The 25,053-nt window shown below is 41.2% G+C and overlaps 1 protein-coding gene across 1 annotated transcript in view; it reads left to right on the top strand.

Moving 5' to 3' along the window:
• LOC129111099 (phospholipid phosphatase-related protein type 4) overlaps window positions 1-23,898 on the top strand; it is a 34,457-nt gene extending 10,559 nt beyond the window's left edge. The window contains exons 2-10 of the mRNA XM_054623395.1: window positions 6,442-6,627; window positions 14,888-15,017; window positions 16,168-16,363; window positions 20,561-20,618; window positions 21,471-21,644; window positions 22,243-23,287; window positions 23,345-23,565; window positions 23,620-23,689; window positions 23,732-23,898. Of these exons, the coding sequence (XP_054479370.1) occupies window positions 6,442-6,627; window positions 14,888-15,017; window positions 16,168-16,363; window positions 20,561-20,618; window positions 21,471-21,644; window positions 22,243-23,287; window positions 23,345-23,565; window positions 23,620-23,689; window positions 23,732-23,898 (2,247 nt within the window). The remainder of the gene's footprint in view (window positions 1-6,441; window positions 6,628-14,887; window positions 15,018-16,167; window positions 16,364-20,560; window positions 20,619-21,470; window positions 21,645-22,242; window positions 23,288-23,344; window positions 23,566-23,619; window positions 23,690-23,731) is intronic.
• Window positions 23,899-25,053: the final 1,155 nt, after the last annotated feature.

The raw sequence follows: 25,053 nt of genomic DNA, 5'->3' as shown, positions 1-25,053 counted from the left end.
ATGTCATACAATCTCGAAAAAAATGATTAAATGCAACAAGCTGTTGGCCCGCCTTTCAGCAGCTGAGTTGGGGCGGAGTACAGCAGTGCGTGTACTGGTGGTTCCTTTATCTTTTAGCAATTAGCCAAACACATCATCCAAAACATAAAAGTGAGCCACAGAGCAGCATCCAAGACGCAGCAGTGTGTACTGGTAGCTACATTAGCTGTTAGCCAAACACAACACCCAAAACAAAGTGAGCATACGGTTTTCCCCCACTGTGTCTCTGGGTGGAGGGTAGCTGCTGGTGGTTCAGAGGTGAACTCAGTTGTGTTATCTGGGGGCTACTTCAAAGTAGTGAGTTATGAGTCAGCAGGCAGTCAATGGCAGTAAAAAAACAGGTGTTGAGCAAGGCTGAGTCACCGCAACCACGATAGACCCTTGAGCATGCAGCCATAACTGAGCATCCAAAATATTATGCAGTTTACTGCAGCTGAATGAGAGATTAGCCGTGGACAGACACAGAGGTGCGGCCTTACAAACGGACAAATGCACAGACACGCACGTACATGAGTGATGGCTTGATTCTCCTGGTAGGGATGAATGTCACAATGAAGACCCATAGAGCAGCAGTCACCATTAAACCTGACAATACCAAAGTGTTGGGTGAAACAAACTAATTATTAGGCTTTACTTAGAGCCTTTGAGAGTACTTAGAGAGCTAAAAACAATGTAAAGTTTGAAGGTAGAGGAAGAGTCATGGGGTCATTAGATTGTTGGTTTTCTCCACCAGGGAGCATGCGTATGCTCAGCCAATTTCTTGCAATGTGTCCATAAGGATTGGATATATCTTATGTATACCTACTAGTATTAGCGGTGGAGGCACATGGGATCTCACACTTTATTAAAACGATGTCCACATATGCATTTTACGTTATGTCTGGAAGTCTACCAAGAAGCCAAAAAGTTGTCCAAAACAAAGTTCAATGATTCCGGTATCAGTTGGTGCGATGTTTCCTACAAAGCTAGAGTCAGTACATTCTTAGATTAAAGGAGTGGACATGATGATAAATACAGTGATACCATGTACATTTGTCAACCATCAGATGTTTAAACAGATTCTGCATTTATTTCAAGGCAACAGGGCAAGATTATGGTAATGCAAGCGTTTGGGTTTCAATTTGTACTCTGAGTAGTATTGACCAATCACGTTCGAGCAGACTCTGTTAGAATTTAGGTAAACAGTCCATGTGGAGAGCTAAATTGGCAGAATGCATTGGCCTTAATGTAATCTTGGAACCCACTGGCTAGCGTCTGACGATGATTGTGCTTTTTATTGGTTTAAATTAGCTTGTAATCTTTTTCTTAACTCCAGTTTCACATTTCAAGTTGCTAATCAGAATGTAAACAACGAGTAGCACACGTAAAATAAGTCTCAGCCCAGAAATCCACAGGCTAGACCGGAACACCAGAATTAAAGCCCCTTGCCCCCAGAGGCTCATCGTCGTCAGGCCAATAGCCATGGGTGGTTCTGAGATTGTACCACTTATACCACGTTAACCCTTTATTATCTCTGGTTGTAATAACAGGATTGTTATATCAATTGGATGAAATATCTTCATCTGTCAGGATTTAGCCCTTAATCCCCCAAAACATGTGTTACTAGCTATGTCATCTCATTTCAAAAGGATAAATTATGATATTTATTTCACGGTATTTTCTGTAATCCAGTCCAGATTGATTTGTTCTTTCTGTTATTTTTAATCATTGGTTATGTTCAGCGCTGGTAGTTGAGGATGGCATACCATGTCACTAGTTTATTGATGAATAAATTGAACCTTGCCACACACAAAAGGAATGATTAGGATGTCGCCAAACAAGGAACCATTCTTTCTCAAACAGATACCTTTAGTGAGTCCCTGAGCTAGGAGTTCAAGCAGTCAAAATCCGGATGAATTTGGTTTAGGGAGCACAAACATCCATGAATTTCCATATTATATCCATATTATACTTGATATGCTATTTTCTGAAGTACTGGTGGTTTAATGTTTCTAACGGTGAGATGGCTCACTCTCTGTACACTGGTTAATTTCACTGTTCAACGTCTTATTTAACTCACCAACAAAGGAAAGGAGTCATACGCAGTTTGTGTAGAGACATTGAGGCGTATCAAACACAATTTGCCGCTATTGGCCTCGGCAAATCACGCTGCACTTTTAGAAATAAGGCGATGTGACATAAATTATCCTGCAGGAATCTACTTTGAAGTATGGAGAGCACAGTATTCCTCCTAGAGCAGCTTCATCTGCAGAGCGTGAGCGGGGGGAATGCTGACACCACTGACCTATATTTCTCATTTCCACAAGCTGCAATTGCTGGACGAGAGGTGAGGGAGGCTGACGGTGAGCCATTTGAGCGGACCTGGGAGAGGGGGATGAGGCAGGAAGACGTGTGGAGCTCAGTGGTTGGCTGCGTGAGCTGGTCTCAACATGGAACGCACAAGCAGGATGCTTTCTGCATGCATGTTGATTCATGCATAGTCACCAATATTAGCTGATGCCTATGGCATTTTACACTGCATGAATTAGCCTAGCAGCTAGCAGGCCATTCCCTACTCATAGCTCTTTTACTCTTTCCTTGGTAAATTAGGGATGCACCAATCAGATTATTTCAGTCCCAATAAATTCCTGGGCTTTGGATCGACTCTACCAAGTACCGATCCGATTTCAGTGTTCAATTATTAAGCTCATTCTACTTGTGTAAGGTAACATCAGGCTTGATTTAACGTTGCTTTATTAACTTTGTAAAACAAATTGTAACAAATAAATAAAGATGTAAATGTACTGATTTTTTTTTGATTAGAATAATGGTATCCAATATCAAATCGACCCATTGTCATCGATTCTGGATACAGGTATTTGAGTCAGTATCAGATCGATATCAGTATTGGTATCGGTGAATGTCTAGTTAAAGTAACTGTTTCTACTGATAGAACAACACCAAGCTTGTATTTAAGGCTGTATGCAAGTTATTTCAGCCTAGTGGTGGTAGAAACAGATCAGCTAAAATTGGTAGTGGAAGCAAAGAGAAGGGCGAACTTATGCAAACCAGCTTCACACACAGTGCAAAACTCCACCCGGTCCACTAGGTTCCATGATACATGCTATGTTCTTCTGTTGTTTTCCGAGCAATGATCTTTCGGAACAATGGGTGTTTGTTTTTCGGGATAACGTGCTGTAGGACAAATAGGCTCTGGGTTAACCCTTAAACTGTTATTTTTCCAGTATTTTCAATGGGATCCACCACATTCTTTTATGTGCTCTTATAGTACTTTTTATGCCACTGTCGTGAAGAGCTCTCTGAATATTCTTGGCTGTGAACATAGCCTAAAAAGTCATGTAGGATGTTTTTACCCTCATTTCCTTTATTTCATTTGTTCGATAATTCCTGGATACCAACTGCCTTTTCAAATCTTTCCAAATGTCCCAATTCCCCCCGAATGTTGAATATACTGATGAAACCTTAGTCTTTGTGATTAAAGGAGTAGGGAAGTAAAGAAAGCCCAGACGGAAGGACAGGAGAGCTAATGTGTTAATGAGTAACCTCTGGCAGAACTGTGAGACAGACAAAAGGAAGGAAGCCTGCAAACAGAGGCCCTCTGTGTGGTTGTGAGCAGTAGTGTGTTGACTTGAAGAGATCCCTCTGTGTTGGGCTCCTAGCGGGGCCCTCCTCCATCACATCGTTCTACTTAGCATTAGCTGAGCAAGCTACGCGCCCCCCACTGTGTATCAGCGAATCAGGGTATTAAGCTGCACTATAAATCCCATGATGCTCTAGGCCACATTCAGCTCTCACTGACGCACCGCACTGCCATCCTCTGTGGACACTTTACTGCCTTCAATTACACATCAGCTTTCTACCTACATATGCACCTCCCTTCTCTGTGCCTGGGGGGGTGGTTGGGAAGTATTTGGGAAAGAATTTTGACACAATAGAACTGCCGTTTTCATTGCTCTTGTTTAAGATTTTTATTAACAATTCAGATTAATATAGCACCAAACAATTTGAATATATTTAAAGATATAGTGGAGTTTTTTATACCTGAACAGAGAATGAAAAAGCATAGCCAGGCCAGCCGCGCATGCTTTAGGTACATGTTAGGGCATGTGAGCGTGCCCTACTGGCTAGCTACCTAATAGCCGCCGCTCTGAGCTGCTCTAAAACAGCAGTTACAGCTGATAAAGTTGGCCCAACCAACGGCGTCATCGCTGAAGTGTAGCATCCACCCTGTGGTTCCACCTCAGGTAAACACTGTAAGCTCCGCCAGTACTGTTGGCGGGTTTTGAACTGTTAGCTGTAAGCCTCGGGCTCAGTGTCTCCAGGTTGAGAGCCATTGGGAGTAATAGAAATTCTGCGTTTTGCACCTTGAGAGGTGCTATACGACACTCAAAGTCTGGGCACCTCTCACGTTGCACAAAAACATTTAGATGGCTGAGCCGAAATGGCAGCGGCTAGCAGTGCGAGTCGCGCTAACAGTGATAACGCCAGCAACAATGATAACAGAACTTACAGTGTAAATGGAGGTTAGCTCACACTCGACGGGGCGACCTGGCTTGCGCGTCACACCGCTGTGCGTGGGTGTAACAAACATCGCTAACTTCAAAATAACTCAACACTGAGTCACCGGTTATATTGTTACTGACTGATAATCCCCCCTCCCTAGGGTCTGGGGGCGAACCACAGCTGAAACAATCAACAACAACAATACAAACATTACAATAAAAAACATTACTTATCCATAACTACAAAACACAAACAATAACCCGGTCGACCCTGTCTAACTGATCCTGCTGACCCGTTCTGGAGCTCCCTGCCGGTGCCCTGGTCTTGCTGATCTGCCAGTGGACGGGGTGACACCGACCCTGATATTATTCATATTTTTGTTATTTTTACAGGATTAAACGCACAGATTTATGTATGTTATTATTTTGTAATTTATGTTATCTTTATTTATTTACTTTCATATTGTCATTTTTATCATTTCACATAGCTCACATTCAACCACACACACAAACACACACACACACACACACACAACGAGATCACCCCATTTTCCCATTCACTTTGCTTATGTATTGTCTTGTCTTTTAATTTTTTGCAATACATTTTTTCTTTTTAAAAATCAACACTGGTGTCCTGGTTGAAAGTCCTGTTGTTTGACCCAACCACCATGTGTCCGTTTTATTGGTACGTTTTTACCTGGTAGTTAGTGGACAGCCTGCTGCGTCTCATACAGATACTAAAGGGGTATCAGACACGGGGCAAGGGTAGGGGCAAAGCTTCAGTATGTGACGCTCTGGGAATAAGAACAGGCTGAACACATAGCGAGGGAAAGCAACTTCAGCAGATAGTTGTTTGCTGTTCTGAATGTTCTGTAAAGCCCCAAGAGATATGCAGAGTTATTACCAGCCTTTTTCTACTTGTATCCCTCATTTGTGCCATTAGAGTCCATCTCTCTCCTTGTTATATGATGTTGGTTCTTTTTTATGGCAGGTTATAAAATAAAATAAAAACCTTGTTTCAACGTATCTGATTTGATGGACCGTCAAGGATGGATGCAATTGCAACTAAAAAACTACGAGTGAGAACTTGTTGCTAAGGCAAAATGATGCCTGTCTCCTAAATCATACAGAATCTCTATCTTTAACAATATTTCAGTCCAACAAATATATTAGGATTAAAATGCAGTGTGGAAGAGTCACCCATGCTGTCAGTTTGTCCCAGTGGCTACCTGTGGTACTACAATAAAAAAAAGAATCCACTGCTGCCCAGAAAGCACGCCCCCAAAGATGAGCTTTGTAACATTGTAAACCATCAAGTTTAATAATTCTGATATTTTTCCAGATCCTATTGATTTTTTTATGAGCTTGACATCGTCCTTATGGAACTATCTCGGTGGGTCCAGTTTTATCCTTCTATATACTTGTGATTAGCAGCTATTATATGTCCTAGTGAAAACTCTGTGTCCATGAATCTGGTGGTTTGTTGCCATTGACAGAGCTGATATCTGGTTATCTCCACAAATCTTGTGATTTTGAGACCTCAAGCTGGCTATAATAAACACAAACTAGCTGTTTGTCGTCCTCTTTGTTGGGATGAGGAGGATTCATATAGAAGATTTGAGCTGAGCGCTTAATGTTTCATGAGAGCAATACATTCCACATGCCGTCTTTCATCACCCTCACCCCTCCTCAGGTCATGAAAACCATTTTCCATGCCTTCGTCCTCGTTATCAAATCAAATTAGCATGGTCACTGAACCATAGGGTAATGGGGACATTTGCAGCGTTCACCGCCTGTTCTTCTATTCATTCATTTATTCATCACAGTCTGTTGAAGCTCCTCCTGCCTCAGCTGTTTGAGCTCCGTGACATTTTGTCCTTCTTTCTTATCCGCCCAACAGCTGCCGATCCTGGTGTCGTCCGTGGTCAGTCTGTACTTCCTGGAGTGGACGGATGTGTTCAAGCCGGCGAAGTCCGGCTTCAACTGCCACGACCGCAGCCTTAGCCTTCCCTACGTCGACCCCAATCACGAGGTCATCCCCCTCCTGATGCTGCTCAGCCTGGCCTTCGCCGGACCCGCCATCACGGTAAAGCTGCCTCCACGTGAAAAGAAACCAGAAAGAGCTTTCCAGAGGCAGAGCCAGCCGTGGTATAAATATGTCAGCAAAAAGAACGAGTGGAAGCTTTTCACTGTTTCTAGGCAACAGCAACAGTTGCAGCTGTTATCACATTTGTTGGGCTTTCAATTTGGTCTGCAGCAAATGAGGTAAAAGTTGAAATTATTTGAACTTTGAGGGCAGCATATTTCATTTCATCTTCCGATTTACAGCAGATCATGTGTGGGCTACTTTAAGATTAATCGCAAAAGTTAGGAGCATCTAAGATTGTTGCAGATTTACATTCTTATGTAACATTATATTGCTTTAATATTAATTCCAATTTTAATTTAAGCAAAAAGTTGCTTTATTTATAAAGGAAGTTTTTGGTCTTTTTTTACATTTAGTAGTAAGTGCCCTTGGGTGTTAGAGAAATATATCATGTTCTTTCACAATGATTTCATATGATGACACTGTTTAAACAGATTAAATTAAGAACTTTGAATTATGGTAGGAGGGTCAAATACCTGGTCCATTTAATATCCGATCCAAGCTTTCATTGGGCAAAAGGTAGGGTTCACTCTGGACAGGTCTCCAGAAATATGACATATATATGACAGATAGACAGACTTCACTCTCACATCCACACCTACGGGAAATTTTAGAGTAATCAATTATCCAAGCTGATTGTCCGCTGATACAGTTCAATTCAATTTATTTATATAGGCCAAAATCACAAATTACAAATTTCTCAAAGGTCTTTACAATCTGTACACATGCGACATCCTCTGTCCTGGAACCCTCACATCGGCACAGGAAAAACTCCCCTAAAAAACCCTTTAAAGGGAGAAAAAAGGAAGAAACCTATGGGAGAGCGACAGAGGAGGGATCCTTCTCCCAGGATGGACAGAAATGCAAAGGGAGAACATGCAAACTCCACACGAAGGGCGGTCGAGCCTGGGATAAACAAACCCGCTTATTTTTGCTGTGAGGCGACCGTTATGTGACAGAGAGATATAAATAGCCGTATTTACCAAAACCGTCAGGGAAATTGAGCATTTTGGCCTTAAAGAGACAGGCGCTAATTCTGACAGTTTTAAACAGAGGCTGAATACAGTTGCTGCAGCATTGGACAGTCCGATCAAAGATATGTGTCATTTGAAAATGTAGGCCTGTAAACTTTTTCGAGGACAAATCTAAATTAAAAGCATGAACCTGAAAAGGACACTATGTCTCCTTTGAATTAGGGGGTAAAGCACTAGTAGGTATTGGTATCCTATATACCCTGTTTTGAGATTGAGTTTCAGAAAAAGGAGAAATGTGAATTAGGTTTATGGATGATGATAAGGAGCTTATTTTACACAGAAATACCAAAATAATGTTTGATGGACTCTTTACTTTTTACTCATCAATTAAGAGAGGGCAGACCCAGAAATCTGACATATTCTAGAATTGTAAATTGTGTTCCATACATTGTGTGTAAAAATCATACAATCCTGTGATTTGCTTTGGTTTATATACTGACATGAACAACTTTTTTAAAGTTACCTTTCCAGTTTCTATTTGTATCCTATCTCTACATTTCTATTTGTATCTTTTATCTGCACACCTGGAGACCCACGTACACACCAATGCATTCCAATTGCTTAATTAATGTTGTGTTAAAATATCTTTAGCACTCTGTGTATTTTTCAGTCCCCAAATTATTCATGTCATGGTCAGTTAGAAACAGGTGAATTTTAGAATGGCCAGGAGGAGGAAAGACTTTGTTATATGATTCAGTTGACAGAAAATATGTCATTGTTCGAAGGAGATTAAACATGATAATTAATAACTTAATAATAATACATTTTCACGATCTTGGTTTTTGGCCATCTACATCTTGTTTTTTGCAAACAGAAGTGGCACAAGACAATGGAGCTAAGTACAACTGAACACTGAATAAGACATTTTATGCCTCCTCAAAATGTTACAATTAACTTTTCATAAACTGAAAATAATAATAATAATAATAACTTTATTTATATAGCACCTTTAAAAACAGGGTTTACAAAGTGCTTCGACAGACAAGGCAGCAAAACAGTAAAATAGATGAAACATTAAAAACAATCGATAGGATGAAACTAAACGAAGAAATAAAATGAAATAACAAGTGAGAATCAATTAAATTAATAACATAAATAAAATCAAATGAAGTAGATAAACATAAAATAATATATGAAAATAAGATAAGATAGTAAAACCAAATAAAACGAAACATTAAAGCGACAACATCACATAAAAGCCATTCTGTAAAAATGTGTTTTAAGAAATGAATTAAAAGAGATTACTGATTCCGCAAGCCAAGGGGCCCTTATAGCAAAAGCACGCCGCCTTTAGTTTTCAGTCTTGACTTTGGAACAGCCAGAAAGGCCCCACCTGAGGATCTAAGGCTGCGAGCTGGCTCATACGGGGTCAACATTTCTAATATATATGTTGGGGCCAGACCCAGACGTGCTTTAAAAGTGATCAGTAAAATCTTGAAATCAAAATACTATGAAAGGGTGGAATTTCTAAGACAAAAACACGGACAACTCCCATGCTGGTAGTAACATGTCAATCACAAGGTAGCCCCACCCTAAAGTATACTCTCCTTTATGGTCTATTTGACTCTAAATGTATCATAATTTACTAAATGAACATCATGCTGTATTGAACAAGACTTGAAACTAGAGATTGAGACCATAAACTCATGTTTACAATGTTTACTGAGGGAATAAATCAAGAGAGAAGTAGAGTCATTTAGTCATAGACTTCTATACAACCAGAGGAGTCGCCCCCTGATGGACATTAGAGAGAATGACACTTTGAGGTACTTCCGTGTGGACTTAAATTTTCATACCGGGAGATTTCAAATAGTTTATGTTTTTGCTAAAATTTTGAATTGAAGTCATTCACCAGATTTTAATCATATATTAAACATGATGCTTAAGGATCTACAGCTGGGCCATAGACTGGCAAATGTGACAGAAAACACAAGACTGAGAACATGCGCGAAGGAAAGAAACATTTATACACTTCTTATTCTGAAACAAGCCACACCATCCACTACAGTGTATATCAGATCGGACCCCTCAAACTTCAGTCGTGTGCCATCTGGACTACAGCCGCTCCTCTGAAGCAGAGCATTATTTTCCTTATTCAAATTGTAGGACTTTTTCACAGAGAGTCATTTTGCTTTGTATGAAAATCACTAGCTCAACTTAATTTTGTGCTGACAAAGAGAAAGGCTGAGCTCTAAATAGTTTGTCTCCCAGATGACTCTTTCTTAGTAACAACACAGTACAGACTCTCCATTACTGATACACAAAGTTTCTTTAAAGAAAGAACTATAGTGAAATCATACATAAAGTCTCTGTGATATTAATGCAATAATATAAGTTATACCTGTAACCAGTAAGTAAGTAAGTACAATTACTGAAGTACTGTACTTGAGTCCAGTTATTTAAGTACTTGTGCTTTACTTGCATATATCTTTTTCAGCTACTTTCTACTTCTACTCCACATAACAGAGGGAATATGGTGGTTTTAATTCTACATTTGTCTGGGGCGACTGTGGCTCCGTGGTAGATCAGGGTCGACGTTCTCCAATTAGAGGATCGGCGGTTCGGTCAGCGGCTCCAGTAGTCCATTTCGATGTGTTCTTGGGCAACACACTTTACCCCAAGTGATTAGCTAGAGTCCTGATTAATGGGTGTGAATGGGTGGATGATGACATGTAGTGTAAAAGTGTGTGCTCTTTTGTCTAGAAAAGCGTTATACAAGTACATTTAACAATGTACTTGTTTTTCAGCTTTTAATTCCAGTGAAAAAATCCCTTCAGGTGAATTTAGTCTGAAATTTAGAATTTATTTAAAATTAACATTTGCTGTTCCAATCTACATTAAAAGCAGGTTAAAATATTTTTTTGGCAAAAAAGGATTTTAGCACTCTTAGACATAAATGTATTTAATAGATTGGAGGTTTGGAAGGTTCAAAAGCACAACATTTTATTTGATATAAGAGTTTTTAAATCATATTGAACAACTACTGCAGTAATGCTTCTCCTTCAAAGCATCAGTGATAATAAATAGTAGTAATAAAACAGTGTGAAATTGGCCACTCTGCATATTGAGTACATGAATTTCCTTAATGTTCATTTACTTAAAGGTATACTAGAAGCATTGTCGGCCGCTGTTCGTAAATACAGCATTCAAACTTCCCTCCTCCTCTCAACAAACGAACGAGTGAGAGAGAGGAGAGAGAGAGAGAGAGCCCAGCAGTGGTCGAGCAAGCTAGAGAGTGATTGAAGAGAGCAGTAAATCAGAGGAACAAAACAATTTTATCTGAGTGTTCCCCAGTAGTTACGTTCTAAAGCACAAATAAACACGTCCACACCTCCTCACCAACCTGTGGGAAGGTGACAGGTTTTGAATGAATGTTCTCCCACCACTGCTTGTAACTGAAGTCAACATAGATACGAGACAACTTGTTTCATAAACTTAGTTTCTTAATTCCTGAAGCAGTAAACTGGACACTGTTTAAAGAGATTTTAGCTATAACACAGGAGCTGTAAAAGTTGAAGGACAAAATTGGATATTGAAAAGCTGGCGGGGGGCGTCTACAGAGGAAATTACACCCTTCAACATTCTCTTTCCACCGTATTTTCTCGTTTACTGGCTCCAAAATGCCTTGAACACAAAAACAAAAAGAAAGAAGCAATAAAAACCTCCAGCTCTGCCAAACCCATTACCAGTGAACGGCTGATCCACAGCGAGAATTCTTGGTAGCAGAGACACAAAGAGCTAACAGACCTAACGTCTTCCCAAAAGCTCCCCGTAAGAAGCCAAGAGAGAGGAAACCGGACTCTTTTATGGATCTAAGCCCTGCACACGTCACAGAGCTCCCTTCAGACATCAGTAGAATCAGACTCCTCATATCAGCTGATAACACGTTCTTCCTCAGAGAGCCATCTCCAGGGCAACCTGTGGAGCAGAAGAAGACCTGAGGCTTTCCCGTCCTCCCGTCAGAAGGCCTCTCTTGTGCTGCAGAGAGTTCAAGCACTTTGACTGTCACTCTGTGTTAGAGCAGGTGCCCACCCTAAAGGCTTATGGGAAATGGAGTTTGAGTGTAGCAAAAGTTATTATAACTCAGTTATCAACCTCGCGGTGAAATCATCAGAGCAAACTGCCTGGAGCTGGAAGATGTGGTCGGCCATAGTTGTCGGAGATGCTGCTGAAATAAAAATAGTCCCTTTATTTAATTTTGTCAGCGTGACATGGTACAAGGCCAACAGACAGTTTAGTAATGTACATGTACGGTGACCATGTATGAAAGTGTGTGGTGTAAGTGTTTCATAAGTCGATATATGAATAACTGTGACAAGAGGAATGTGTCAGGTATGTGCAAGGAGGAGGAGAGAGAAATAAATACATAAATGGGTAAATAAATATTATAATAATGTTGATAAACAAGCTCAATAAATACATTTTAAAATAATAACAATATTAATAATGAAGATGATTCGCAAAGACAAACTTAACTCTGTGACCCTTTATTTTTGGAGGCTGTAAATTCCAAATAATTTCCCAATAATTTCCAGATATATTTCCTGAAATAACAGCTGTAGGTCATTTGGCACTGTTTTAGATATTTAGATATTCCTTTATTGATCACCATGGGGGAAATTCGGGTGTTGCAGCAGCTCAAGTACAGAGAAACAGATTAAGATAATAAATAAAAGATATTATACAATAAAAATAAAATTAAAATAAAGCAGTGACTGACAGTGTTCAATAGATACACATGTAATGTATTCATTTCAGTTTATTGCTATTTCTGGTTAAGACATTGCAAGCCTTCATTCAGTCAGAATTAACCAAAAATGTAGCAGCTAATGAGCTGAATGAATCGGTCGCTTAGTAACTAAGAATAGGGAAGGCAGACTGATGGTCATGAGCCTCAGCCTAGTTCCCCTTAATTCAACAGTTTACTCCAGTTGATTAGACATTCGTGCATAAACCAAAATTAAACCAAAAAAACATCAGTTTGAATTGGGTATATTATTATTTTATATTTGATTAATATTTGCCATGGGATTAAACCAGAGGAAGCATCAAAATCAGGCCAGGGGAGTTAAGTGGCCCTTTTCTCACTTCCTGCCCCTCTATATCCACGCCCTTTCGGTCCACAGAAGTATAAATACATGGTAAAATACTTTGAACCTCCTCTGTGGTAGGTTCTGATACAGTAGGTGTCTCCATGACCACGTTTTACCATGATGACTCACCACGTGAAGACAATACCAGTCAAAAAGACCCGTCAAACTGTGAGAGTGAAACTGCTTCCAGTCTTGTTGGAATGTTCTGGTGTTGGAGCGAATCTTTGGCTTTCAGGGGAGAGTTTCAGTGTCTTTTTGGCCTCCATAATAATAATAATCAATCCTTTATTAGTCCCACAATGGGGAAATTATTTCTCTGCATTTAACCCATCCCAGAGGAGCAGTGGGCTGCAATGAAGCGCCCGGGGAGCAACTTGGGGTTAGGTGTCTTGCTCAAGGACACCTCGGCATGTTGCCGGTAGAGGGGTTTGAACCACCAACCTTGTGGTTACGGGACAAGCGCTCTACCTCATGTGCCACAGCCGCCCCATGCTCCATGTTTCTACACTTACAGGAAAACACAGTAAAACACACTGACAGTAAAATTGTAAAAAGATACCAAATGTTAAGGACTCTCAATAGCAATCCCTAGTCTGTAAATAAAACAGAAATGGAGAGTAAGCAGCTTCCTCCTTTTGCAAGAGGAAAGTATGGTTTACATGCCTCAGATAACCCTTGTTTAGTGAGACTCAGTACAGTGTGTCAGTTTCAGTATTATGCAGATCCCTGAAGGTCCTCCTCTAAGCACTCCTAATCCCTCTCTCTGGCCATCGCTGCATGCTGCCCTCACTTCTCTTCTCTCCATCCACGTCACGTGACGCAGACCCAAAGCATGTTAAGATGTGATGTCAAGGTTGGGAAACAAGTTGAATGTACAGGCAATGCATTTACCATAAACTGCATGTAAGAAGTGGATGTTACCCATTGGTTGTGGACTACTGTTTTTGAAGCATTGGTTTCTGTGATTTAGCCCTCGCCATCTTGGATTACAGCAGTCACCTTGTTGTTTTTTGCAACCGATGAACAGAAGTGACCATATTTGGAATGCGGAGAAGTGATGTAGAGACACCATAATGGCTCTGGTAATGGCAGAGAGCTGTCAATCACTGTGTAGCCCCATCCTAAAGCATAGCCTGATTTATGGTCTATTTGACTCTGAATGGACCATCATTTACTAAATGAACATCATGCTGTATTGAAGACTTGAAACTAGAAATTGAGACCATAAACTCATGTTTACAAAGTTTACTGAGGAAATAAATCAAGGGAGAAGTAAAGTATTTGTCTCATAGACTTCTATACATCCAGAGGAGTCGCCGACTTATGGTCAGTATAAAGAATGCAAGTTTCAAGATACTTCCGCATTGGCTTCACTCGGCAGAGCCGGAGGTTGCCGCCTGGTATTTACTGACTTTCATATCAGGTCCAAAATAGCGTCACAGTCACCCTTGGAAACACACATCTACACAGACGCATTCCATCGTCCTTGTTCTGCGGAGATCTGTGATTCTGGGAGGTTGCTCTGCAGATGGCCAGGTATCCCACTGCAACGCCATGTGTCCCTTCTGGAGGAGTGTGTATATGTGTGCACGAGTGTGTCACACAAAGAAGAAGCTGTCTTGGCCGGCACTCTTGGCTTAAACCGAAGCTCAGAGGGCCACAGATAGGCCAAGCCGAGGGACACCGCCTGCATCAGACAGCCAATCACAGACCAGCGAGTAACCCCGCTCTGAGACAAGGATGTTACTGTTTACATCTGTGTCCAAGCTGGATGTATAAAAATATAAAGTTACATATTGACTAATGAATATCCCAAATGATCAAAAACACATCTAACATAATTATAGGATAAGATGCCCCTTGTGACCCTGCACAGAGAAAGCAGGAACTTAAACTGTAAAAGTTGAGGGACAAAATAAGGATTTTGGACAGTGAAGGGACCAGGAGATCCAGTGGAGATCCAGTGGAGATCCAGTACAGATCCAGTGGAGTTTCAATCGAGATCCAGTGGAGATCACAGCCTTGTCTCGTACTTCTAGATCCCATGTGACTGATGTGTTGTTGTGTTAACAGATAATGATCGGAGAGGCCATCCTGTTCTGCTGTCTGTCTCGGAGGAAGAGCGGCGCCGGGGCCGAGGCCAACATCAACGCCGCGGGCTGCAACTTCAACTCCTTCATTCGCAGAACTGTTCGCTTCGTCGGTACTCAGAGTTTTTTTCTATACACTAGCCTGAAATGATGGTGGCTGCAGCCCTGACTCCTATAAAATGTGGCTCCCAAACAACTTGCCTGAATCGTCCTTTATTATTTTTTAATTTTTTGTACCTGGAAACTTTTTCCCGGACTACTGTTGCAGTTATAAACACAAAATGAACCTTGTAAACTGAAACAAAATAAAACAAAAATTCAACTAAACTACTTGATTAGGTTGAGTAAAATACTTTGGTTTTGGCTTAAAATAACCATGTTATTTAAGAGACTGACGTGTATTAAAATGAGTCAACGTTGACTTTGTTATTACATGGGACACGGGCAGATGTCTCCTGCGTGAAAGTCCTGTTTTGACCCAACATCCAACCCAGCCTCCTCTCTGCATTGACTCCCACTGAGTATGATTAGAACACATTGTATACTGTGCGTCTAACAACTATAACAATTATGTGTTTAAAAGGCTGACTACATGTTTTAAAACCCTGATATTAAAGTCAGTAATTACATTGCCTGCATACGTTGGCGCCTTGCAGCACACCAAACAATAATATACAACATTTTCTCAATCCCAACCCCTCAACCTGGGCCTCTGATACAGAGGCACCCTGTAGTGTCTGTATAAGATTCACCGTGTCATTATTAGACAGTCAGACCAACTTGTGTTTGGCCAGACAAACGTGGACTTTCACCTAGGATACAGCCGTTCATATCCCAGGTAAACTAAGTCAATGTTGAGTTATTTGTATCTTGCTTTTGTTACATAATTGAAGTAATTAAACACAGCGTATGTACGTTACGTAACACGCATACTTATTTGAACCCAAACCATGATCTCCTCCTTAACCTAAACAAGTCAACCTTAAAACGATAAAACCTTCATTGGAAGTTTATTTTGAAAAGACACTGTATTGCATGTAACAAACGGAAACCATACATGTCCTGTGTACACAGAAGTTTATTTTGGAAAAACACAATACATTTAATGAGTAGAAACTGTAAGTTTCCTGTACACATTGGATGTTTATTTGGAAAAGACACTCTATACATGTAATAAGTATATACTGTACGTTTGCTGTGAAGTTTTTTTTAAAAGCCACTAAGCATGTTTTCCAACCTTGACATCATATCCTCTGTCCTCAGGCGTTCATGCTTTCGGTCTGTGTGCCACGGCCCTCATCACCGACATCCTCCAGCTGATGACAGGCTACCCGACACCATACTTCCTCACTGTGTGTAAACCCAACTACACCGCGCTCAACGTCAGCTGTGAGCAGAACCCCTACATCATGGAGGATATCTGCTCCGGGGCCGACTCCGCAGCCATCATGCAGGGCAGGTGAGGAAAGCTTTCAGAAGTTAGACATCCCCCCTGAGAGGAGGGACGTTTGTTTTTAACAAAAGCACTTACTTAAAGTACAAATTGTTGCATTGCAAGCACATAATATTAGACAGGAGAGCAAAGAATCCATACATTCTCAAATATTTAACTACAGACAGAGGATATTACTTGAAACATGCTCATACAATACTACAATATTAATAATGCCATATGAGTAGGAGTTAACAGATTACGCCTAATTTCCACACTTTGCCTGATGTTTGTGGGAGGATTTTGCTTATTGTTGTTTTTCTATTTTCATAGAAGTGTGAGCTAAAGCAGAATTATTTTTGGTATTTTTATCGTGTTAATGGAATTACAAACAGTGGCTGGTTTCTGTGATTATTCTTGGTTTTGGACTCCCTATGACTCAAGTCGTGGCCTAAGATCCTCAAGTCTTCCTGTGCTAGTGGTCCCGAGGTTAAGGTTGGTGAACATGTGTAACTTGGCCATCAGGGGTCCGAAGCTCTGGAACTCTCTGAATGAGGAGATTAGGCTTGGCAGTACACTATCTATTTTTAAATATTTGCTTAAAACATATCTTATAAGTTATCCTTTTTAAAACTATCATTATTTTTAAATAATTGTAACTTTTGTGTTGCTTTATTTGTTTGATGTGCCTTTCTGCACACTATTAGTTTAGTGTTGTTCTTATTGTGTTTTATTTATATGGTTACTTATCTTTTTTGTGGGTCAATTTGTAAACTTGTTTTGATAAGTGCTATACAAATAAACATATTATTATATATAAATGTAAAACTAAGATGACAAGAACAATATAGCACATCATTAACTAGCATTAGCACAATTATGCTATGCTAGCTACTGAAAGTATACTGAATTCATACACATGCTGCATCTGCCTTTTAATGATTGTAGCAGTAGACGAAGACTTACCCGGCTTTACAGTAACACTGTTGTACCTTCATTTCATTGTCTTCTGTCTCCATCACCAGCTGATGTGGTGGTTCACTTTACACTGTGATCTGTGGCTTTAGATTCAAACTTTATCTTTTTACCTTGTTTTCACTGCTGAATCAGTTTGACAAACCCTGGATTTATCCTTCAAACACATATTGTTGACCCTTCCGTCTGCTTCTTTATGAAATCTCTTTTTCACACAGTTAAATATAATTTATTAATGGAGTTAGTGACCATGTGGGCTCCATGGTAGCTCTGACGGCTTGACTGAGTAGCACAGGGGGGCGGGGCTTAGCAAAGGGCCAGTTGACACTTGCTTAAATCATCAACACGGACTCTGTCGGTTTGCAGCCCTCTCCGTTCTAAAACTGTCTCTGATTAAACCAGTCACCTTGAATTAAGCTTGTTTTTTGTGAGACTTAATGGAATCAGGTCTCCACGTGAGTTTAGTGAGTGTTTGTGCGTGTTTGTGTGTGTGACAGTAGACAGCATGGATATGTGTGTGAAGAGGGTGATTGTATGTTTGACCTGTGCATTTGGTGACATGTACTTTTTGGCTGCAGACTGTGGGGATCTAAATATAACCTACTGCTCTCGGCATAAACACTGTCTTCCACTCTCTCTGTGGCAGCTTCAGCTACAGTCTCGTTTGCGGAGCGGCATGAAAAGCTGTTTTGCTGCAGTGGTTGTGCATCAGGGGTATTATTAACCTATTTTTAACTACAGAGGCAGGAGGACCAACTGACTAATAAAACATGCCATAGTTAAGCACTAGCTTGAGCGACACAAAATAGTGTATTTCCATAGAAGGAAACCGAGGAACCTTTTGAACTCGGGAACATTGTCTACTCCTAATGCCTCTGCGCTGGCGACAGCTGTGGACAGTGGTATTATGTTTCCGGGCGGTCCTTCCTTTGCCCATGAGCTTGATATGTCAGGAACGCTTTGAGCCAACTGTAAGATAAACTGATTAGAATTTGGTGGTCAAAGGTCACTGTGACCTCACAAAACACGTTCTGGGCCTTAACTAAAGACTTTCATTTCACAGAAATGTTTAACAGGGTAAAATTGTGAAGTGATGACATTTTGGAAAGACATGGATGTAAACTGCTACTTGACTGGTTGGCATAAAACCACAAGGCTGTAATTCTAGTTTGAACATAGACAACACAAACCTCAGGCTGCTGCGACAGCTTTATTAACACATGAGGCAGCACTGGGCGCCACTACAACAAATGAAGGGACGGACATTTCTGGTAATGTTTGTTAATGTAAAAAATAAAATTACATATAATTCGTCTTTCCATTGAGTCTTGAAAGAGTGGGATTACAAGAGGGCCTGTGAATTTGAAAGCATCACTCATGTGTCAAATAAAGCAGCTTGGTTTTTAGGACTTTAAGCCTTAAACTGCGACGCTCTACATAGATGTTAACTGCAACAGTTTCTCAACAATAACCAGGCGGCGACCTTCTGAGTCAAGATAGTATGCAAAACACTGCCCCGCGGAATGATTCCAGTGAGGTCGGGGTCTTCTGCCCAAGTGTCAAAATATGAGTAGTAGGGATGAGATCGCATTGGCCCATCAGTAGACTGAATTGATTTTTCTTTCTCCTCTTCATACTGGCCATTTAAAGACCCCTTGTTAAGATGCTTCTTGTCTTCCAGTATACATTATGCGAAGCACCAATACACTAAAGAAAATACCTTTTATGTTAAAGTGATGTGAAAAATAATCCAGAGTCCCCATTTCATGCTAAATAAGTATATTCACAAGTTTATGTCAAGCTAATATGAGGCTTCGGAAGTCAGAGGGAACTTTGTACTAAAAAGACCACTAACTCGGACTCTGAGAAATCACACAGCCCTTTGCACACCAAGTCCGTAGTTTTGGTACAAAATTGTTGCATGTTAAAAATAAATATGACCTCGCATTGTGTCAATTACGTTAACACACCGACTCATAAAGATTTGCCATTACAGTTTTCAGACCAGGTTGGATTTTCTGTTTTTTTTTTTTTCCTGCAGAGTTGTTTGATCGCTCAGAGCCACTATAAATACAAACCTCATTATCCAAAATGGCATCTGATGAGCTCATTCACTTTTTTCACCTGGCACCCAGCACTTTGGGACAAACAAAGTAAGGATTACAGAGATGATGAATTTAAAGATAGCTTGTTGCAAATGATTGCAGAGCAACTTGAGTCTGGGATGTTCTCAAACAAAGGATATAGGAAAGATTAGACAGCATCTGCTCTAGGCAGCTCAGTGTAGCTACCTGCTAATGTGTTTCGTTATCAGCACTGTCACTGTTTGGGACACATGTTATTAATTCATTTTTGCAACTGCCAATATGAACAGGAGAAATGATTACAGCAGGCAAAACCTGTTCCAAGTTACATATGACCGACCATCCTTTATAATTGATGTATTTGTAATGTATATATTTTTATATTTATTGTTTTTTTTATTTATTGCATTTAGAAACCCTAACTGTAGCATTTATAAGGATAAACATTTCTCAGAATGTGTGCATATAAAAAATAGATACATGTACAACTACATTAGTGTTGGTTGTTTCAGTGCTATAAGTGGGTCACATTCAGGAGCAGTCCGATCAGTTTTCATGTGTGAATGTAATTTTTATGATTCCACAGATGTTGTAAATGCTGATTTAAATGCCCCCCTTCCACAGATGTTGTAAATGCTGATTTACACACACACACACACACACACACACACACACACACACACACACACACACACACACACACACACACACACACACACACACACACACACACACATGCGTACAGCTGCATGAATGCACCAAAAGACACATATCTGCACACAATGCAGAGTCAGGAGTAAAGATGAGGGCTGGTTGGTAAGTAGGTCATTGGGTTGGAGCTAGAGAAGCTAGGCCACAGGTTCACTTTCATTATGTAGCTCACAGATGAGCTGCTGCTGCTCCACTGCAGTTATAAGATAAAGATATCACTACACTGCAGTCCAACTGTCTTTGTTAAATTATTTTTGGGGGTTCTAACGTGAAGAAAACATGAAAAAGTGTCTAATTTGGTTCAGTCTTTCAACCCATAGCATCTGAGTGTGTGTGCTGGGTGGTATTTGAGATATCTCATTATGGCTGTGTTTTGTTGACACCTCCTGTTGACTCACACGTGCGGATGTGAGAATGTCGGCTGAGTCTATTTCTGTTCCTTCATCTCTTGCAGAAAATCCTTCCCGTCGCAGCACGCCACCCTCGCATCCTTCGCCGCTGTCTATGTTTCGGTGAGTAACAGTTTGAGCCCACGCAAACACTTAACCCTGCTCATCCATCCGTGAGGCGCCTAATGATACAGTAGAGGAGGAACACTGAGTGGTGGATGGTGGGATTAGCTGAGATTAACTTTTCTGCATGGCTCTTTTTACGCTATTTTTGCTTCACTGTGTAAAGTTTTCAGGAGCAGAATAGAGACTGGATGGTGACATCGGTCTGCAGTAGAGCAGCTAATTATCCTGTCAGCCGTAGCATATTGAACATAGGATTGAAAACTTGAGATGAGATGCTAAATGGCACCACTGCTAATAAGTCAGTTATTGTAACCTGTAGTTTGCAGTCCTAGCTGGTTCCCATTGTGATGTGAACCAGATTGCCTACACATTTATGTTATGTTTCGATATCCAAAGTATTTTTTTCTCCCTTTCAATAGTAATAAAATATTAATAATGATGATTTACTAAATAATACAAAAACATAAATATTAACAATATATTTAATAATCCAGTCTCGCGCCCTAGTACTTGTATACATGGTTATGTGATCTAAAAGTATAAATCCTATTTACGTATTTGGAATCGATATACTGACATTGCGAGTGAAATACTAAAATTGTGTAAAACTTAAATATCTTTTTGAGTCTTATTGGACAAAAACTGTAGGTTGAATATATCTCAAACGAAATGTTTGAGATGGTGTCTGAGATGGTGACTCTAACTTTGTGGAACATCAGCAACAATCAGATGATGTGTGTTTATTTCCACCTAAATTAAGGTGTTATAGAGAAGCACACTGCTATTACACAAAGCAGCTTCCTAAGAACAATGGAAGATAATCTCATAAAATGTATCATGTGTCCACAGATGTACTTCAACAGCACTTTGACCGACTCGTCCAAGCTGCTCAAACCCCTGCTGGTCTTCTCCTTCATCATCTGTGCCATAATTTGTGGTCTGACCCGGATTATTCAGTACAAGAACCACGCTGTAGACGTCTACCTGGGCTTCCTGCTCGGAGGATCTATCGCTGTCTACCTGGTAGGGGCCAGTCCATCAACAGCCTCCTTTCCGCTGGTTTCCCTGTATTTAGGTTGTTTCTATCTCTGACTTCATGAACAATGGCCCTCCAGAATCAATTATTTTGACAACAAAAACAAATTAATTTGTCTTAATGTGCGTCTGCGCATCGCAAGAATGGCTGCGCTTGGAAAAGGCATGCATTCTCCTGCAGCTCAAGAGAAAATTATTGAATAGAACATTCAAATATTAATCAGACACGTTTTAATATATGTTTTGAGTTTATAATTGGCAAAATTGTCAGTAGATTAATCGTCTAATCCAAATAATAATAGTTAGATTAATTGGTTAATAAAGAATCATTAGGTGCAGCCCTGTTAAATTTGAATTCAAGTCCTTAGTCCTTCGGCGTTCACATGGTTACTGATTTTTAACCATTTTCATTTCCCCGATAGCATCTGTATTGTTAAACCCATCACGTACACATGATTTAAGGTGTAGCACAGAAGAAATAAGTTAATTCTATAGATTTAAGTTTTTTTAAAGTTTGTTTGCAGTGGTTCAACAAAAAAACTCAAAAGGTGTCTAAGTCAAATGTTTCTCTGTTTGCTATTGCCAGGGGTTGTATGCGGTTGGAAACTTTCAGCCTAGTGAGGAAGCCAGTGCCAGTCCCCCTCCAATAATACACCGCCCCCCCTGCTCCTTGCCCCACATAAGCCAGGAGGCCGTACTCCACCACCTGCAGATGAAAGCCAGCATGGCCGGGGAGCCTGGCATACACACCTCCCACTCTGAGGGCCTTCTCCACCGAGGCCTTCAGCAGCAGAGGTCTGATGACAGTTTGAAGCGTTCCAGTGCCGATGTGGAAGTGATATCCCCCCGCAGCCCCCAGAGCAGAGACGCCTATGTGACCTTTAGCCACACCCTTCCTCGGGTCCACACCCCCCAGGCCATGGCGGCGTATGAGGAAGCAGCCAGACGTCATGCCGCCACCCTCCACCATGCCTCCATGGACTCCAGCCGTTCAAAGCAGCTTCTGTCTCAATGGAAAAGTAAGAACAACAACCACAAATGCTCCCTGCAGGTCCCAGACTCCTTCTCCTCCTCCGTCGATTCCTCATCCGGCCAGTCCCCTCAGCATCCGCACCACCACGGCAGTATGGAGCTCCGAACCAGCTCCGACCCTTCAGCTATGGGCCTGAATGGAGGCTTTGATGGACATGCATACATGTCCAAACTGGCCACGGGAGCTAGCACCACTCTGCCCAGTAACTGTAGCGGAATCACCGGAGGGGCCAGGATGTCCATGCAATCTAGACCTGGGTCTTCACAGCTCGTCCACATACCTGAGGAGGCTCATGAGAATTACAACACCTCCTCCCCCAGGACGGGGGGAGGGGAAGGAAGTGAGGGGATGTCGACAATAAATACCACGGCTCAGGCAAACTGGCAAAGGGCGGCGGAGAAGACCACGGCCTGCAGGACTAATGAAAACGGGCAGAACACCCAGCCGAGAATCATGCAGGTGATTGCAATGTCCAAGCAGCAGGGCCTACTGCAGACCCATTCTAAGAGCTTGGATGAGAGCGGCATCGGCTGCGGCACCACCGGGAGTTGCCAGGGCTCTGCTCGCTACAGGGCTCTAACTGATCAAGACCCCACCAGCACCACCGGGCCCAGCTCACTGGGCAGCACCACCAGCATTCCAGGGAGTACCGGAGCAATTGTCAGAGTAGAGGCCCACCCTGAAAACAACAGGCCGGTGATTCAAGCTCCGGCCACAGATGGGACCGGATCATGGAGGTGGCGGTCGCTGGATCACGGCACCGGAGTCGGTGGGAGTTTGAGGCAGTCCTTTGACCACAACGATCCAAACAGAGACTCGGAAAGCTCAGACTCGATTCGTGAAGGGTCCATTGACAGGAAGCGCGGCAATCACATTGTCACCACCACCGCCACCGTTAGCACCCCACCCATAGTTACTGTTCACACCCAGAACGCCGGCCAGTCAGAGCACAGGCTCCAACCCCAGGGCCTCTCTACCATAAGGGTAACTCCAGGGGATGGTAGCTCTTCTGGATCTGGAGGAGGTGGTGGCAGAGGAGGAGGTGGGGAGAGCGCTTCGGAAACCCCCTCCGTCGCGTCCAGTCGGGAGTCCACGCTGCGGAGAAAAGGCAATAACGTCATCCTGATTCCAGAGAGAGCCAACAGCCCCGATAACGCACGGAACATTTTCTACAAGGGAACGTCGATAACTCCTGTTTTCAGGGACTAAGGTGAGGAATCATTGGAGACTTCTGAGAAGACGTAGCTAATAATGCAAGTCAGGTGGATTTTCAGAAAACCCCATTTCTGTGACAAATCAGTGTTACCTGCCATTGTGTATATCATGCTAACTACAAAAGAAAAAAAGGTTTTATTCCGCATGAGATTTTTGTACGTGTTTACACTAATTCACAACCTTTTTAAGTGTTGTAGAAATAATCACTGTGTACTTTTGTGGTCACTCCTAAGGAAACCTATTGTATTGTCGATGCTGTGCCAGTGCTTTGGGGACAGGAGAGCCTTTTTTAAAACAGTTCCATATGTTTTGGATATGAATCATCAGAAAAAAAATTAAGTAGCACAGTAACGTACAAACTGTAGCAAACTACAGCAAAATAATTGTATTATAGCTGTAGAACCAGTATTTACTTCCCTGCACTGTAAATACTGTGTATGTTTAAAAAAGGGTGCTACGCCAGAAAATAATTTTACTATACAACCTACTGTTTGATTTGAATAGATAAAGAATGAATTATTTTAGAGTGAGCAACAATGACATTAATACGTGACAGAGATATGTTTTGTACTTCCTCTCATTTCTGTACAGATACCACATACTCAACAGAATACTGTTTTGAACCATAAGTGTGCTTAGCATTCCTTCTGTAGCTATGAAGTCAAATATGCTGTGACTTGCACTGAAATATGCGTTTACTGTACCTTGTATATTGTAAACCCCGACCTTATCTTTATATCCTGTACTAACATTTGGACGTCCATGCCAATCCCACATCTATAGCACAAAAAAGGCAGTAAAGACAGTTGAATAGTTTGTTTATTTAGACTATAAGATAATAGTGCATTTTTTCAAGACTCAATGCAATGCTTGATCTGAAGCCACCCAACTAAATTTGGCAGGTTTCCGACTGCTTATAAGCGATTTTTCCAGCTTTCAAATGAACATTTTTAGAAATACACTTGCTGCTGTCAAACCCACTACTGTATGCTAACATTAACAGAGTCACAAAATGGGTAGTTATTTAGGGTTTTGAGATAAGTTTGAGCACTTCCAAGGTTTGTATGGGCATGGATCTCTCCAAGTTAAAACTTCCATACCATACCAAACCAAAAGAAAAACAATATTTACAGAAACAAAGCTGAAATG

Source organism: Anoplopoma fimbria, chromosome 21, assembly GCF_027596085.1.
Source record: "Anoplopoma fimbria isolate UVic2021 breed Golden Eagle Sablefish chromosome 21, Afim_UVic_2022, whole genome shotgun sequence".
In the NCBI taxonomy this organism is placed as follows: domain Eukaryota; kingdom Metazoa; phylum Chordata; class Actinopteri; order Perciformes; family Anoplopomatidae; genus Anoplopoma; species Anoplopoma fimbria.
This window is presented reverse-complemented; position numbering and strand designations above follow the sequence as displayed.